Raw genomic sequence first — 17,659 nt, forward strand, 5'->3', positions numbered from 1 at the left:
CCCCCTCCCCCCACCCCGGGGCGTGTGGAGGAGCTGGTGGGGTGTGTACAGCTGCGAGGCTGCCTGCTGGCTGCCACTAGTGAACTGTGATTCGCCTCCTTCATCTCCAGGTGTCGGACAGCCCAGGAGATGAGCCCTTGGAGTCCCCGTATGAGAGTGCCGATGAAGCACAGACAGAAGTGTCCAAAAAGTCTGAGCGAGGAGTGGCTGCCAAAAAGGAGTATGTGTGCCAGGTGAGGCAGGCCGCCCGCAGTGGCCTCTTCCTGTCTGATCCCGCGTGCCTCCTCGCGCTGCCCTGCAGCACCCACTACTCCATCTCTGGTCTTAGTGTTGAAGCTTTTAGGCTTTAGCGGTAGCTGGCTGTCCTCATTTGCATGCCATGTCTCGCCCTTGTCCAAAGCTGATGTCTATAGATGTTCTGTTGGTCTCACTGGGGAGACTGTCCAGTCCCCAGGCAGCTGTGCCAGGATTGACTGCTGTGATGTGCTCTGCCTTTTGAGCCATACCCTCGCTTTGTGTTCTGGAAGCCTGTGAGCAGTCGGTACGTGCTGCCAAGCCTCTGTGCCAGTGACCGGGGCCTGCGACACACACTGCACCCAGGCCCAGACCCTTTGGGACACGGAGGGCACTTGAAACTCCCTAGGTGGCTTCTGCCCCTCAGCCGTGTGGGGGTGACTTGGTTATCGGTGAGAAAGTGTTTGGTGCATGATCCCCAGCTCCTACTGTGCCCCCGCTGCCTCGGCTGCTCTGAGGGTCCTTTGTCCCACCTACCGGGGTCCCGAGGGCTGTGTGGGCCCCCACTCACTGTCGCCTTTCTGCCCACAGCTGTGTGAGAAGCCTGGCAGCCTCCTGCTCTGCGAGGGCCCTTGCTGTGGGGCGTTCCACCTTGCCTGCTTGGGCCTTTCTCGGCGGCCGGAAGGGAGGTTCACCTGCAGCGCCTGTGCTTCAGGCAAGTTCTCGCGTCAGTTGGGAGCCATTGAAACACAGACTTTTGTCCTGTTCAGCAGTGTCCTCCGGGCTTCCCCCGACCCCGACCGCAGAGAACAGAGCCCTCCCCTCCTCAACCCTCCCTGGGAATTGGCAGCTGCGCACTTGGCACACATGCCTGACCTGGGCATTGTTCTACCAGGTGGTGCAGCTTCAGTGGCAGCAGGTGACAGAAGACACGGTCTGTGTGAGCCCCAGCTGGGCGGGAGGAGCGCAGGGTCAAGTGGGCCTGGTGCCAACAGCACCGACAGCCCCAGGCATTTCCACTTCCCGCTGCTAGGGCAGCAGTCTTGGAGGGGAGAGAGATGCAGGCCACAGGACGGCACGGCCTGAATCTGGAGACACCTGGAATCTTCTGGAGAGTTCCCCCAAGCTCAGTTACACCTCGGTCCCGGACTACCTGTCGATTGTGGCTGTGTGATTCTCCTGAGGCGAGCGAATGCTTCTCAGCAGGCAGCGGGACTCGGTGGCTAGATGTATTCTGAAGTGTCTCAGGCTTGAGCTGCTTTTCAGTGGCTCAGGAACTGCGATTGATTGGTTTGAGGGCCAAACCGGGAGGTGCTTGGGCTGTGCCTCCTGGGCCTCCCCTGTGTAAGCTCACTTAGCACCCTCTCTGTGGCCCAGGAATCGCAACTTAATAGTTCTTCTTTGCACCTCTCTCTAACCCTCTCTTTAACTGTTAGGGGTTCACTCGTGTTTCGTGTGTAAGGAGAGCCAGGCCGACGTTAAGCGCTGTGTCGTGTCGCAGTGCGGAAAGTTCTACCATGAAGCTTGCGTGAGAAAATTCCCGCTGACTGTGTTTGAGAGCCGAGGCTTCCGCTGTCCTCTGCACAGCTGTGTGAGCTGCCATGCATCCAACCCTTCCAACCCCAGACCATCCAAAGGTACAAGCCTGCCGTGGGGCTGCAGGGACCGTGCATACCTCTGGAAGCAGGGCGGGGAGGCTGTGGAATTCTATGCAAGTGTGTGGGGTGTGTGTGTATGTGCTGTTGTGTGTGGAGTATGTGGGGGGGTGTGTGTGTGTGTGTGCGTGCGCGCGCGTGCGCACATAGTATGGGGTATGTATATGGTGTGGTGTGTGTAGTATGGGTGTGCGTGTGTGCACGCGTGGTGCTGGCAATGATAGAAGACTGTCCTGACCTGGGCACCCTGCCCCAAAGTTGGGTTTTTCTCAACAATGCCTGCTCACATTCTCCCTGCTTCCTGCTTAGAGAGGCTTCACTTCAGGAGATGTTTCAAGGCATTACCCTGGGGTTCTATTTCCTTGTTTCAATGTCCACAAATGAGGAAAGTATTTGATACTGTTTTGGGGTGGGGAGGACTTTTAGTATCTCACTAGTCCTGAGAAAAACATTTTAAAGTCCTTTCATAGTAGGTTTGTGAGATTGAGAATTGTACCTACTGCAGCCTTGGTATCATCAGAGCTTCTCAATGGAAGGTGATTTTGCCCTTTAGGGGATATCTAACCTGTCAGGAGTTCATTGGGGGACTTCTGGTATTTGATGGGCCAAGGCTTGGGATTGGACTGTGTGGGATAGTACCCTACTCCCCTCTTCACATGACATTACCTTAGAATGTGGCATTTCTTTGCTTTGTTTGGGGGCCACACCCAGCAGTGCTCAGGCTACTCCTTGCTTGGTGCTTGAGAATTGCCCCTGGTGGTGCTGAGGGGACCTTTTGTTAGTAGGGATCCAACCATGCCGCCTGCCCGCTGTCCTTTGTATTCGCTCTGGCCCATTGAGACATTTTTCCAGCCCAGAGTATGGCATCTTAAATGCTTGACCTTTCTCTTAGATGTTGGGTTTATTTTTCTGTTTTTTTGTTTGTTTGTTTTGTTATTTTATATTTGGGGCCACACCCTCTCCTGGCCCTGTACTCAGGAATCACTCCTGACAAGGTTTGGGGCCCTATGGGGTACCGGGGATTGAACCCTGGTATGGATGCAAAGCCAGCATCTCCCCACTGTACTCTGGTTGTGGCTCCTCTCAGACATTATTTTGGGCTGTTTTTGCTTTGGGAGACATGTTTATACAATAGTCTATTGTATGTCTGCAGTAGATGTATTCTGTTGACTCCCCACATCCTAATTCTCTTGTTCTAAAATACTTGATCTCTGCACTCGTTTCTGAGTGTAAGGAGCCTTGGGTGCTTCTGGTTGTTCTGCTCTGGGTTGAGGTTTTGTGCCTGTGTTTGTTCCCTGCAGGTAAAATGATGCGGTGTGTCCGCTGTCCCGTGGCCTATCATGGAGGGGATGCTTGTCTGGCAGCAGGCTGCTCAGTGATTGCTTCTAACAGCATCATCTGCACCAGCCACTTCACAGCCCGAAAGGGAAAAAGGCATCATGCCCATGTCAATGTGAGCTGGTGCTTTGTGTGCTCCAAAGGTAAGGTTTGGCAGGTGTGTGTGTACGTGCATGAGCTATACTAGGCCCATTTTTGTGACCACGGCTGTGTTTCCCCTAAGTGGGCAGTGCTACCCCTGGGATAGGGGGGTATTCTTGTGACATGGGAGGTGGGCTCTTTCTTGTTTATTTACTTAAAGAAGGTAGATCAGAGTGGGGGCCTGCATGTAATTTTGTTTCTGGAAAGAGGGTGGTATGCCAAGGAAGTTTGGGACCTTTAGACTTAGGATGTGCTTCCCAGATGGCCCAGGCCCTGTGTGTAGTCCTTGGCGGTGAGGTTCGGCACTAGCTTTGTGCCCACATGAAGTTGGGGACTGGGACGTGCTTGATCTCACGGCAAGAACTTGCCTTTGTTTGCGTGGAGCCTGGCCATGCTTAGGGCCGTCAGCATGGCTGGGCTGGCCCACTTGGCTAACGCTGCCACCCTTTCTCCCCAGGGGGCAGCCTCTTGTGCTGTGAGTCCTGCCCGGCAGCCTTCCACCCCGATTGCCTGAACATCGACATGCCTGATGGCAGCTGGTTCTGCAATGACTGCAGGGCTGGGAAGAAGTTGCACTTCCAGGACATCATCTGGGTGAAGCTGGGCAACTACAGGTGTGGGGGCAGGCTTGCCTGTGCGCGTGCTTTGACTACTGTAAGCATTGAAGTTCTCGTCACTCCCTTCGAAGAGTGTGTGAATCCTGTTTTTAATATTTATAATAGATGGTGGCCGGCAGAAGTTTGCCATCCCAAAAATGTTCCCCCAAATATTCAGAAAATGAAGCACGAGATTGGAGAATTCCCTGTGTTTTTCTTTGGGTCTAAAGATTATTATTGGACGCATCAGGCGCGAGTGTTCCCGTACATGGAGGGGGACCGGGGCAGCCGCCACCATGGGGTCCGAGGGATCGGCAGAGTCTTCAAGAACGGTATGGACATTTCTGGGGGCGGGTGTGTCTGTTAACCTCTCTCTGTGTCTGGGGATTTTGCACAATGAGGGAACACTGGCCTGAGCGACCTGGCTGGAGTCTAAAGTGAAAAGAGCAGGTGACTGATACGTGGTATTGATATGTGATTGTGTGATTAATATACGGAGGAAAGGGTAGGGCTTTCTGCCTTTGGTGCTGTTTCTATGTAGTTTCATTAAAGTGCATTAAACTGGGGGGTAGAGCTATAGGACAGTGGGGAGGGTGATCCCCAGCATCCCATAGGGTCTGCCATGCCCACCAGGAGTGCAGAGCCAGGAGAAAGCCCTGAGCACTGCTGGGTGTGGCCCAAACAAATCAGCTGCATTAAACTTTTTTTAATCCCTGAATATCAGTAACAGAGACTAGTGGCAAATGCCTCAGAAGATGGGTGAGGGGTACAGGGCAGAACAGACTGGGTGGGTGGTTCCAGTAGCTTTAAGAGACTGCCCCTCGCCAGCCCATGGCCACTCTGGGTCTTCTGCATGCTGCAGCTTGAATGTGAGGGGCAAATGTGAAAGGAGAGTGGCCTTGACATTGAACTTCAGCATGGTGGGCAGCAGTCAGTCATGAAGTCACTTGATGCCAGGGGCCTGCCACCAGGCCCTGACCGTCAAACCAAAGAGGCCCCATGTGTGCTCGTGGGCCCAATGTTGGCTTCTTGGGCGGAGCCTGTAGCTGTCTCCTTAGAGGCCTTTTCTTCTTAGAGAGACAAACTTTGATTTTCTAGCTCAGATAGGACAGTGAGTTGTGTACTGACCCCCGGGACTTTGTCTTTGATCTCCATGGAGGGCCAGGAGCGGGAATTAGAACTGGAATGAGAGCCAGAGCTCTCATCTAACCATGAAGCCCTTCTGGGCCTGTCTCAGGGGAGGGGGGCACAGCACAGGGCCTGTGTTCGACTACCCACTGTCTTTCACACACTTCTGTGTTAGCAACATTTTGCTGTTTGAAAGCCTTTGCCATCGGGCTGGAGTACAGGGGTTAGGGCCATTGTTGTGCCGATGGCAGGCCTGGTCTTATCCCTGGAGGCCCCTAGGAGTTACCTAGTGACTTGGATATGGACAGCTACACATTCACCAGCCTTTTGCTGAGTTGGGGAATTGCCAGGAGGGGCCCCCAGGCCTTGCGAGACCAGAGCAGATCAGTCAGATCAAGTCAGAACGTCTGTGTTGGGCAAGAGATGCACCTTGTAGTATGTGCTTTCCGCGCGGAGACCCTGGGCCTATTCCTGACACCACAAGCCACCCGCCTCGTGTGGCTGTTCTCAGGAAGCCAGGAAGCACACCTCACAGGGAAAGGCCAGGGAGTCCGGGATGAGACTCCAGGGCCAGCGCCTTGCTTAATAAAGGTCTCTCATGCAAGTTTCACTGGTTTTCAGCACTGCAAGAAGCTGAGGCTCGCTTTCGAGAAGTCAAACTTCAGAGGGAAGCCAGAGAGACGCAAGAGAGTGAGCGCAAGCCCCCGCCATACAAGCACATTAAGGTGAGGCTTCGGCTAGGGAGTCCCTCGGGTGTGGAGCACTCAGAGCTCCTGAGACCACTGGAGGTGTGTCTGGGGGCTGGGTGGGGGACCTGCTCATGGACGGTTTCATATTCATGGTGCTTTGGGGGACAATGTGAACATGAAGGGCCTGGAGAGAGGATCCAGCAGGAGGGTGCTCACCTCGCATGGCCACACACCCCATATGGTTCTGGCGTGCACAGCCAGGATTAAGTCCTGAGCATTGCCAGATGTGGCCAAAAGAAAACATGTAGGGGGCCAGAGCGATAGCACAGCGGGTAGGGCGTTTGCCTTGCACGCGGCCGACCCAGGTTCGATCCCTGGCATCCCATATGGTCCCCCAAGCACCGCCAGGAGTAATTCCTGAGTGCAGAGCCAGGAGTAACTCCTGAGCATCGCTGGGTGTGACCCAAAAAGCAAAAAAAAAAAAAAAAAAAAACCAAAAGAAAACATGTAACTAATAACTGACCCAGGTTCCATCCCTGGCACCACGTATGGTCCTCTGAGCCCAGCCAGGAGTAAGTCCTGAGTATCACTAGGCGTGGTCTCAAAACAGGATCAAAAGAAAAAACATGAAGCTGAACGATTATCTTGGAGGAACAAAGACCTCTGGGCCGATTCCTCACAAACCACTGAGGAGGGGCACACACAGGCCTGCAGCTGCCAGGACATGGCAGACATCCTGCCGGGTGGCCTCGGCCATTGGAACCAGGGCCTTTTCCACACCTAGGCGCTCAGGGCGGGCATAGCCTGGTCTGATGCAGAGGCCAGGTGCTCAGTCGAGACTGGCTCAATAGCAAGATTAGGGGCTGCTGGAGGAGGAGGGGAGGCAGTGCCTCGTGAGCCTCGTGAGCGACTGGCTGCCAACTGATGGGGAGCTGCTTCGCTCAGAGGGGTGTAAGCACTGCAGGAAGTTCAGGAAGCCTGACTGCACTCATCAGAGGCAGTGATTTCCTTGGGGGAAGCTTCCAGAAAGGAAATCAGTGAGTCAGAGCATGAAACTTGGAGACACTTGAGGGCCAGTTCTAGATTGTTGGGTCCGGCACGGCGTACTGCATGGCCACAGTGGGAGCGCGTCAGCATACCTTCCTGAGGCTTACTTACTTCTGGGTGGTTTCTTTCCCAGCTCGTGACTTCTGTGTGTCAGGTAGGAGAGAGCTGTGCCTGAGCTCACAGGCAGGCAGACCTTTCTCTGCTCCCCTCTGGAGCTGCCTGGTACAGCACACAACAGGATCGAGCCAGCTGTGTCCCATGGGAAAGTCCCCCCCACCCCCACCCCAGTCTGTGAGGCTGGGGCTTTCTTCTGCGGGCTGGCCTCAAGCAGCACACCTTCCCTCAGGTGAATAAGCCTTATGGAAAAGTCCAGATCTACACCGCTGATATCTCAGAGATCCCAAAGTGCAACTGCAAACCCACGGACGAGAGCCCCTGTGGCTTCGACTCGGAGTGTCTGAACCGGATGCTGATGTTCGAGTGCCACCCCCAGGTGTGCCCTGCGGGGGAGTCTTGCCAGAACCAGTGCTTCACCAAGCGCCAGTACCCCGAGACCAAGATCATCAAGACCGATGGCAAAGGGTGGGGCCTGGTTGCTAAAAGGGACATCAGAAAGGTAGGTGCTGCCCCCGGGCCTTGCTTTCTTGTGGGCACAGGGCTCCTGTACTGAGCTTTGCTCTTCTGTGGTGGGTCTGCACTCAACAGGGAATGACTCTTGTGAGGGCTGGAGAGAGAGCACAGAGGGTAAGGCACTTGCCCTCCATGTACCAACCCCATTTCAGTCCGGGCATGTGTGTCACACCGTGTTCCTGAGCACTGCCAAGGTGACTTGAGCCCCCTCCCTGCAAATATTGGTATTAGGGAATGAGTTCAGAGAGCAGGAACACAGACTTTGTAACATGCGGTCAGGCTGCTCACCTGTGCACTGAGCTGGGAGCAGCAACTGTCTGCCACCTCAGGTGCGGCCCCCGGACCCTCAAGATAACTTTTAAACATGAGTCTTTGGTGAATTACAAGTTTAACATTGGTAAAAAGTCATGAAAAGATAACTAGCAGAGTAAAACTTTTTTTTTTTTTTGCTTTTTTGGGTCACACCTGGCGATGCACAGGGGTTACTCCTGGCTCTGCACTCAGGAATTACCCCTGGCCGTGCTCAGGGAACCATATGGGATGCTGGGATTTGAACCTGGGTCGGCCGCGTGCAAGGCAAACGCCCTACCCGCTGTGCTATCTCTCCAGTCCCAAGCAGAGTAAAACTCTTAAATTTCCCCTAAAACATTCTGATCAAAATTTGGATAGCTTTTTGTCCTTTGATCTCTGTGGTCCCCAACAGTGCTGATGTGCCTTGGTACTAGAGTCACTGCCCTCCCATCCCAGAGGCCAGGAGACAGTCTGTCCCACTCTGACCGCTTTCTCCACGGCTGGATGGTCACTTTGATGAAATGAAACAAGGCGTCTTAAGCTCTCTCCACTTGGACTGAGAAGTGCTCGTGCAACCAGGCCTATAGTATGTAGAGTGGCATACGCATTCACTAATAGTGAGGCATTTGAATAATAGTCTTCGTTACACATTCATTTCTGCTACCTCTTATGGCTTGCCTCTCGTTTTTGTTTGTTTCTTTGTTGGTTTGGTTTTTGGGCCACACCTGACAATGCTTAGGGCTTAACTCCTGGCTCTGCACTCAGGAATTACTCCTGGCGAGGCTCTGGGGTCCATATGGGATGCCAGGGATCAAATCCGGGTCTGCTGCGTGCCAGGCAAACACCCTCCCTGTTGAACCATCACTTTTAGCCCTGCAGCCCTGTTTTAAGTGGCTTTGAGATCAAGGACTTGAGAAGTAAGCCTGTCCGCAGGGAGCAGCCAGGATGCCCTGGAGCACTTGCGAGCACATTTCTGAGGCAGCTCTGGTTGGTCCTGGTAAATTCCGTTTCTGTCTTTCCTGGGAAAGGGCCCAGCTCTTCTTGAGGGCTGATCCAGGCTGTGGGAGCCACATAAAGGCCTGTGGCCAAGTCCCTACTTCAGCCCCCAGTGACTGCCCAGATTCTTGTGTTGTATCTTGCCAAGTTCTCCCACCCTTTTCTCTGCTGGAGAACTTGATGGAGTGGGCCGCCCCGTCAAGGCTGGGAGCCCTCGTCACATTGCTGCCAATGATAAGACTGTGGGAAGCAGAAATGGAACAGTGCTACGACTGGCCTGGTTCCATCCCTGTGCCCCATACTGTCCCCTGAGCTCACCAGGGGTGATCCCTAAGCACAGAGCCGGGAGTCAGCTCTGATCACTCCCAGGTGTGGCCTTCCCCAAAAACCAAAACATGAAATAGTGCTAAGATCAGGCTCTAGTGTATGCTGTGTGTGCTGGAGACCTGGATTTGACCCCGGTATAGTGTGGTCCTTTGAACACTGCCGGAATGACCTCATACACTGAGCCAAAAATAGCCCCTGAGTACTACTGGGTAACCCCTGCCTAAAAAAAAAATAAGAAAAACAAACCCAAGAGGAAGCCCTGGGTCAGTTTCTCACTGTGACATCTTGAGTCTAGCCTGTAAATGCTGAAAGACTAGGCCTGGTGGCATCACATGTGCGTGGCACCTCTCCTGAGCGCTGGCCGAGGCTGCCTGTCTGCTATCTGTCCTCATCCACAGTCTCTTATTCCAGGGAGAGTTTGTGAATGAGTATGTCGGTGAGCTGATTGACGAGGAAGAGTGTATGGCAAGAATCAAATACGCACATGAGAACGACATCACCCACTTTTACATGCTCACCATAGACAAGGTAACTCATGTCCCAGGTACCCTGTTGTGAGTTCTGCAGTGTCTAGAAAGAGGCGTCCCTGCAGCACCGGTTTTGTTGATATAGCTGCTTCCTGTCAAATTCCTGCACGTTTCCTTCTCAGGGTAGTCTTCCCGAAATTCCTACTGGGCAGTGGGGGAGCGGCTGGGGGCCTTGGTGCCGAAATGCGTGAGGCATACGGAGCCATCCTAGAGGGCCAGGGGACAGAAGAGCACAGACTAGTGGCAGCCACATCATTTCAGTGTGTAGTGAAGACGTAGGGGTTACTTGTGGCTTCTCTGGAGTCCAGACTTGTGAACATCCTGTAATCATGGCAGGTTCGAGGTGTCTCTGGGCCTGAGTCTGGGTGTGGGTTGGGGCTCCGCACAGGCCCAGGGCCATGTGGAGCAGAGGTTCTGGATGGCAGGCAGGGGTGAGTTGCTTGTGGGGGCTGTGCCATGTGGGACGGAGGTTCTGGATAGCAGGCAGAGAGTGGAGTGATTGCGTTCCTGCCATGACCGTGTGACTTTTTTGGAGCAGTGAGGGAGACACTTGTGTGGGCGAGGTGCCTGTCCTGTGTTCCCAGCAGTGGGTGGGGTCTCCCTGTGAAGGGGTGAGCTGTTCAGGCCGCAGGTGAAGCTGTGGACTCACTTTCAGGGGACACGGGGCAAGTGTGTGTGCACGCGCACAAGCAGTGTAAGCAGTGGCAGAGGAAAGAAATGTGGCGGATCTGATTCAGGTGGTGCATCTGAGTGATGGGCATATTGGTGTTCATTGTAGTGGCTTCCACTTTATTTTAGTTAATATAAAGGGATTTACAGGGAGCAGTAGGACCTGGGCCCAGGGATGGGACTCAGCAATAGAGGAGACCCCCACATATGAGAAGGGAAGGGACCCAGGAGCGTGCTGGGTCACATTCTTCCCAGGATGTGGGTTCCCAAGAGGCAGGTGACCAAGGAACCTGTGGTTCAGAGTGAGGCCAGCCCACTGCAGGTAAGAGGGGGACACGTGGGGGCTGGAGCAATAGCACAGCGGGTAGGGCATTAGCCTTGCACGCAGCCGACCCCGGTTCAGATCTCAGCATCCTATATGGTCCCCCAAGCACTGCCAGGAGTAATTCCTGAGTGCATGAGCCAGGAGTGACCCCTGTGCAAAGAAGAGGACACGCAGTGGGTTTGGCACAGACTTCCCCTGCCATGCAGGCTCTCCTGCACAGAGCTGGGAGGAGCCCCACACACTGTTGAATGTGAGCTCCAAACCAACAGATAAGCGAAAGAGAAGCTTTTAAAGAAAACCAAGGAGAATTGCTTCTGGGGGCAGGGAGTGGCTTAGTACTAGAGCACTTGCCTTGGAAATGTAAGGTCCTGGGTTTGTGCGGGAAACTCCTTGCTACTCCTCCGCTCCTTCCCCAACCCTGTTTGCACATAAGCCCACTCCAGGGAGTATATAGCTCAGTGGTAGAACATGTAACACATGTGACACCCTAGATTTGAGATCTTAAAGAGAAAAGAGGAAGAGCAAGAAAGAGGAGGGAAGAGAGAAGAGTGACCAGGAGATCGCTGAGAGGAAGCGCCCAGGGCTGTGGAGAGTTTCCCTCCAGTTCCCGAACTAGTGCCTGTTCCACAGCTGCGACTTAGCTGTTTGAAGTAGCAGTAGGAGAGATGCAGGGAAAAGAGACTAAGGAAGAGAGTCTGTTGTCTTAAGTCAGCCAGAGACCCTAGGCAGGTGACTAAGTGACAGAGGAACTGTCCAGTAAATGAGTGAGAAATGGAAGACCATGGAGATGTATGTGCCAGAGAAGGTTTTGAACGTCTTACATTCAAACTGGCATTTTGTGCTTCAGACACATTCTCCAGGGTCAGCCCTAAGCCCCCTGGAGTGGGCTTAGGTGCGAGTAGGGTTGGGGAGGGAGTGGAGGAGTAGCAGGGGGTTTCTCGGCGAAGTCTGGGTGGCTGAGAGCCCAGTGGGGGACTCACTGGCAGAAGTGAAGAGCAGTTCGAGCAGTGTAACACTCCTTGGGCAGTCAGGAAGAGCAGGAAAGTGCTGCTCTCGCCCATGGCACGCAGTTTCGCTTCTAAGTTGCCCCTGAGAAGCTCCGTTCAGAAAAGGGAGAACACTCTGCTGGATGGACTCTGAGGACTCACAGGAGGAAAGATAAGTACACAACACAGAACTGTAAAACTAGGTCACGACTTTGTGGAAAAAAAAACCATTATTTTGTTTGATTTGAGGCCCAGACCTGTGCTGGGGATCGAGCTGGGACTTCCATGAGCACAGCATGTGCCCACAGCCTGCAGAGCCCTCTCTCTGGGCCTGACAGTCATCTGGATTTGTTTTCCACAGAGGCCGGAAGCCAGGCATGGGGTCTTCCCATCTCGAGCAGGTGCTCCTCTGAAAGCAGGACGCCCACCTGTTGCCATCACAGCACAGGAACTGTGATAGCTGCTAGCTAGCCCCATCTAGAGAGCACCCCCAGACTTCCTCTGGAAGGGGCACCGTCACCCACCTGAGGGCTTAGGCAGGTGACAGGATGGTGGCAGGCTGGGAGACCAAAGCACATACCTGCAATGGCAGCTGGAGCGGAGCCCTGACACCATGCCAGGAACCATGGGCTGTCTGTCACCAGGAAGCTGAGTGGAAGAGGGAAGGTGTTTCCAGGTGGAGAGCTCAGTCCTGCTCTGGCCTGACCCAGGTTTCCTCCTGTGGGGCAGCCAGTAGGTGCTGATCCCTCAGGCTCTCCCTTGTGCGCCACGATGTGCTTGTTAGGAACCATCTCCCTCTAGCCAGATGGCTTTCTAGAGGTTCTGTTGCCCTTACCAACCAGCCATTAGCATCAAGGATTTAGAGTCAGATGTCCTCGTTATTTTAATCATCCGCTTTGGCAGCGGTGCGGTTTTGACCTTGTTTGAGTTTGTTTTGGAAATATTTGCATGCTCCCTTTGCCCACTGTTGTCAGCAGTTCTTGTTCTTGTCTGTCTGCTTTAGGTGGTCTTCTGGTTCCTACTGACTCAATCATTTATGATCATCTATCTGGTGGACACTGTTGGTCCTCCCAGAGCACTGCCCTGTCCATGCTCACCAGGGCTTGGTCTTCTCCGTGTGGTCCTGACCTGCCCTCCATGAGCAAGAGAGACTGAACTGGTTTTGGGGGTACCCTGTCTGAGTGGACATGGGAGACCACGGTTTTCAGTACAACAGTAATTGTTTCTCTTAGCACTAAATTGTTTCTAAGTCTTAGCACTAAAAATGTAGTAATTAGTGATTAAAAATGTAGTAATTGGGGCTGGAACAGTGCTGCAGCAGGTACAGCACTTTTCTTATACATGGCTGACCCAGGTTTACACCCCGGCACCCCATAAGATCCCAAGTTACTCAACGAGTAACTCCTGAGTGCAGAGCCAGGAGAAATCCCTGAGCGCTGCCAGGGGTGGTCCAGAAACAAACATAGTAGCTGGAGCTGACCATGCAAGGTAGGCACTATTTGACACTCAAGTGTGCCTTACAGGATCGTATCATTGATGCTGGCCCCAAAGGGAACTATTCTCGGTTCATGAATCACAGCTGCCAACCCAACTGTGAGACACTCAAATGGACAGTGAACGGTGACACTCGAGTGGGCCTGTTTGCTGTGTGTGACATCCCAGCAGGTATGTGGCTATCATGGGGGTGGGAGTGTATCAGAAGCTTGATTTTGGTTTGCTTATCTTTTTTATGAAGCAAAATGGAAAAGTTTAGGTATGGAAATAGAGTATTTGAGGATTCAAGGACTCTCAGTCCCAATGCTTCTGGCCTCAGGTTAGCAGGCCTGAACATTAATGTGTCCTGAATGTTCCCAGTTCCCTGAGCACTGGTATTGGGAGGCGCGCCCCCCCCCCCAACCTCTATCATAATGGTCCTGGCCCTGAGCCAGACCAGAGTTTCCAGGGGTGTGTCTCCACAGGAACTGAGCTGACGTTCAACTACAACCTTGACTGTCTGGGGAACGAAAAGACGGTCTGTCGGTGTGGGGCGTCCAACTGCAGCGGGTTCCTCGGGGACAGGCCAAAGGTAACCTTGCTGTCCACGCAGGCTTTCTGGAGGGAGGTCTGTTCCTGGGTTACCCTGGACTTGTGCGCCAGCACCTCAGTCTCCTCCTGGGGCAGCAGGGGCCCCAAAGCTCCTGGGACCATACAGTAGGGCCTTGGCCATGCCATGCTCCCAGCCCTGCACTTACATGTTGTATATGGTTGGGTCCAGGAGGAGTGTGTTGGCATCTGATACTCAGCCGGGCAGATGCTTTTGCTTCTCATTTGTTGTCGTTTCTACGTAAATCCTTCGTGAAAAGAAGCAGGACACCCTGTGCCTGTCAGAACCACTGACCCATGTCTCCAGGCAACAGGACTGTTTGTGGCCCTGCCTGTCGCAGTGAGCTGGATGACCGTGGCTATGTGTCTCTCCATAAATGCCCATGGAGAACAGCTCCAGGGCCCTCTGTGCAGAGCTGAATTGTCTTGTCACAGTAGCTTTCAGAGTTCTCCCAACTGACATGTATTCACTTTCTAGACCTCAGCAGCCATTTCTTCAGAGGAAAAGGGCAAAAAGACCAAGAAGAAAGCCAGGCGGCGGCGGACAAAAGGTGAAGGCAAGAAAAAATCTGAGGATGAGTGTTTTCGCTGTGGCGACGGGGGCCAGCTGGTGCTGTGTGACCGCAAGTTCTGCACCAAGGCCTACCACCTGTCCTGCCTGGGCCTGGGCAAGCGACCCTTCGGTGGGTGACAGGGCTGTGTGTGTCCTCTGGGGGGGTCCTGGGTTCTTGCTGTCTGCTCTCTATAGGGCCCCTGCTCTGCCCGTGCCTCCCTCACCCTGTCCCCAAATCCATCTGGCCTTCATGACCCAGGATGGCAGGGGCCGGCCTTGTTTGGCCAGCAGCTCTGTGTGTGGAGGGTGAGCCGGCACTCATGCCCGAGTGGCAGTGGTGGTGACAGCATCGGGCTGCCTTGCGTGCTGCCCACAGCTGCCTGGGAAGAGCTGCTTCTGCCTCCAATTCCTTTCACGGTTTCAGGGTTCAAGCATAATGATTCTGTGATAATCTAACCATTTGTTTTGTTGCAGGGAAATGGGAATGTCCCTGGCATCATTGTGACGTCTGTGGCAAACCATCGACTTCCTTTTGCCACTTTTGCCCCAATTCGTTTTGCAAGGAGCATCAAGACGGGACAGCCTTCGTCTCAACCCAGGACGGGCGTTCATACTGCTGCGAGCATGACTTGGGGGCAGACACAGTTCGAGGTGCCAAGACTGAGAAACCCTTTCCAGAGCCTGGGAAGGCCAAGGGGAAGAGAAAGAAAAGGAGGTGTTGGCGGAGGGTCACAGAAGGCAAATAGCGCCTGGCGGTGGCTGGGCCGATCAGGGCGGTGTGGGCGGCCCACCTGCCTTGTGGGCAGATGTCCAGCTCCGCCCGCCTCCTAGGGGGTGCCTCCCCGCCACTGAGCCATCATCTGCAGCGCTGGCTGCGTCTGCACTGAAGACCCGTCTGAGCCACGTGGTTGTGAACATTCCAGGACACAGCAGCCTTGCTCGACAGCATTACAGCTACACTTGAAGTCCTGCACATCAAGGTTCCCCTGCTCCTTTCTTAGGCTCAAGTTATGCTTGAAGATTTACTGGCACGTGAAATGTTTGCTCTCACCCTGGAGAGTGAGTGTAGGCTAGGATTTCTTCCTAAGTGATCACTGTTCTCTCCCTAATCCCAGTTCAGTCAGCACTCAGGACAGACCAGGGGGCCCTGCCTCATGTCCTGCACTCCTTGGGTACCGTGTTTGGTTTTTATTGTTATTCTGCTCTTAGGAAACAGCTGTTTGTCTTTGTACTAATGTGAAGCTTCTCCTCAGACTGCTTTTCACGGGGAGCGGCCAACTAGCGGCTGTGGCAGACGGAGACCAGTGAACAGGCTCCAACGTTCCCTCCCAGGCTTCCCTCTTGGTGTGGCTGAGCTCTGCTGCAGGCAGCTACCACCTTCACCTCCTCCCTGAACAGGCAGGGGCTGGTGTGTTTCCCTGAGCCGCGCTAGGTACTTCCCACCTTGGCTAGGGGAGGGAAGTCAGGTTTACCTACTCTGGCTTTTCTTCCCATACTTCTGCCTTTTATCCAGTATATTCTTGCTAAACTTCACAGGTGCCCTCAATAGAAACGTGTGCTGATATGACTCTAAGCAAAAGTAGGAGACTCAAAGTGTGGCCCCTGGTGAACTGACTAAAGTGCTAACAGGGAAAATAATTTCCTCAGCCTATGTTTGCCCAGTAGTGGCAGTAGGTGCCCCACTTGGTGATCCAGAGTGTCCAGGGGAAAGTGCAGGTCTGAGGAGAACCACAGTTTAGAACTGGCCTTTTAAAGCCATTTTCTCCTGCATGGTGGGGAAATAACCTCTGGATGTGTTCTGGCCCTCCTGGGAGGAAAGTTACCCATAGGCCCAGGTCCCCCGTGGAGTAAGACTTCTGACGTATCTCTATGGAACTTTACCCCAGGAAATCAGGCACATCCTCAGGGACCCCTCCACTCCCACCTCCCAGTGTGGTGGCAGGCGCTTTATTCTTTAAATACTGCAGGACATCTCTTCTCCACATGCGTTTACAGTCCTTTCATTCCTCTCACTGCTTAGCTTGTTGGACAGCAGGATGCACGTCCTGTTCCTGACTTTTCTGTGGCCCTGGGATGTGCACGCTCAGGCAGAGATCAGAATCTGCCCTGGGGTTGAGTCCCCAGTTCACTTCCCCAAGCACTAATTGCCCCCCTGGCTGGCATGGTGGCTGTGAAGTTTGTTTGGTTTAGAACTGAGTCCTCCCAACCTGTCATAAAGAAATACTGGACTGACTCAGAGACCAGTTCTCCTCATGTCTAGCTTAGTTCGGGGGAAAAGGACACCTGAGTCTGAACACCAGGATTAGGTGTGTAATGTAGTGCACTTTGGGGAACAGCATAACTTATTTTTGTATTTGACAGTACGAAGATCTTGTGATTTTGTCACTATAGTATTTGTTCCAAATTTTGTTTCTTGAAGTATGAAATACTGGAAAAATTTTGAATGTGGGTTCTTTCCAGACGACACTAACATTGTGAATGTCTAGAGCAGCATATTCTGGCTCTGGACTGTGGCGAGCTCTCAGAGCCTTTACAGCAGACAGCAGTAACATCAAAGTCTGCTGGGGGGCACTTCTTTCTGATCCTTTATCATCTGTGTGGAGCAGGAACAGCCAAGCACCCAGACAGCACTGAAACCAATTTAGACACCCCCCCCCCAACCTGACCCAGGTGAGCACTGTGGGGTGTCTGACCAGTCATCTGCAGAGTATCAGGGTGCCCCCTCCCCTCCCACACACACTCAGGGCTGTTCATATGACGTCTCAGTAACCCACCATGTGTCCAGGGCTCACCTTCCTGAACTACCATGTTCTTAGGCTCCAGACAAGCTTGTTTTCAGGTCACTGCAATGACTGAGTTGCCCCAATTTTGGTGCTATGAGGAGTGTAGTGTTCAGTGAACATTTAGTCATAGAGTAAATGCTGTGTCATGGGACCTGAACTGTGCTTGTCAGGCCGGTGCTTCAAGCCCGTCAGGGACACTGGGTGCTCATTGGTGCCAAGAGTCAACTTGAAATTCATCTGGGGGTGGGGGGGGATATACTGAAATGTAGATTTGAGAATTGCCAGTTGGGGAAACTAGCATTGAAAGTGGTAAGTTGTGTTTGGAAAATTGTGTATGAGTATTTTTGTATTAAAAAATTTTAAAGGCCTTTCTTAAGCCTTCATGTGGGATTTATTTGGAATTTTGGGCTTGCAGTACCATCGAGCTGTTTGTGCACACCACACTGAGGGACTTCTGCATCCCAACACCAACTGAGAAAATAGGTCTCCTGGAGACAGAATATGGTTTCCAAATCCCCACTACCCTATACCCGAAGGTGCCGGACCTGAGCCGAGAGAACAAGGCCCAGAACACAGCTCCAGGGCTGACTTTAGAAAAGCTAAACTTTAATGCCCCCATTTTACAGTGAAAACAGGAACCCAAAGGCTGCTCTTAAATGCCA

The 17,659-nt window shown here is 53.2% G+C and overlaps 1 protein-coding gene and 1 non-coding gene across 3 annotated transcripts in view; both read left to right on the forward strand.

Moving 5' to 3' along the window:
* Positions 1-17,608, forward strand: part of NSD2 (nuclear receptor binding SET domain protein 2) — a 95,453-nt gene extending 77,845 nt beyond the window's left edge. For both annotated transcript variants that reach the window (XM_055139267.1, XM_055139268.1), the window contains exons 10-22: positions 111-233; positions 826-949; positions 1,671-1,871; positions 3,191-3,370; positions 3,826-3,982; positions 4,091-4,296; positions 5,714-5,817; positions 7,175-7,444; positions 9,484-9,600; positions 13,103-13,244; positions 13,538-13,644; positions 14,140-14,344; positions 14,689-17,608. In XM_055139267.1, the coding sequence (XP_054995242.1) occupies positions 111-233; positions 826-949; positions 1,671-1,871; positions 3,191-3,370; positions 3,826-3,982; positions 4,091-4,296; positions 5,714-5,817; positions 7,175-7,444; positions 9,484-9,600; positions 13,103-13,244; positions 13,538-13,644; positions 14,140-14,344; positions 14,689-14,960 (2,208 nt within the window). In that variant the 3' untranslated portion in view covers positions 14,961-17,608. The remainder of the gene's footprint in view (positions 1-110; positions 234-825; positions 950-1,670; positions 1,872-3,190; positions 3,371-3,825; positions 3,983-4,090; positions 4,297-5,713; positions 5,818-7,174; positions 7,445-9,483; positions 9,601-13,102; positions 13,245-13,537; positions 13,645-14,139; positions 14,345-14,688) is intronic.
* Positions 12,669-12,794, forward strand: LOC129405399 (small Cajal body-specific RNA 23). Its single transcript, XR_008630551.1, has one exon. It is a non-coding gene; the product is annotated as a small Cajal body-specific RNA 23 (non-coding RNA).
* Positions 17,609-17,659: the final 51 nt, after the last annotated feature.

This window comes from Sorex araneus, chromosome 5, assembly GCF_027595985.1.
Source record: "Sorex araneus isolate mSorAra2 chromosome 5, mSorAra2.pri, whole genome shotgun sequence".
NCBI lineage: Eukaryota > Metazoa > Chordata > Mammalia > Eulipotyphla > Soricidae > Sorex > Sorex araneus.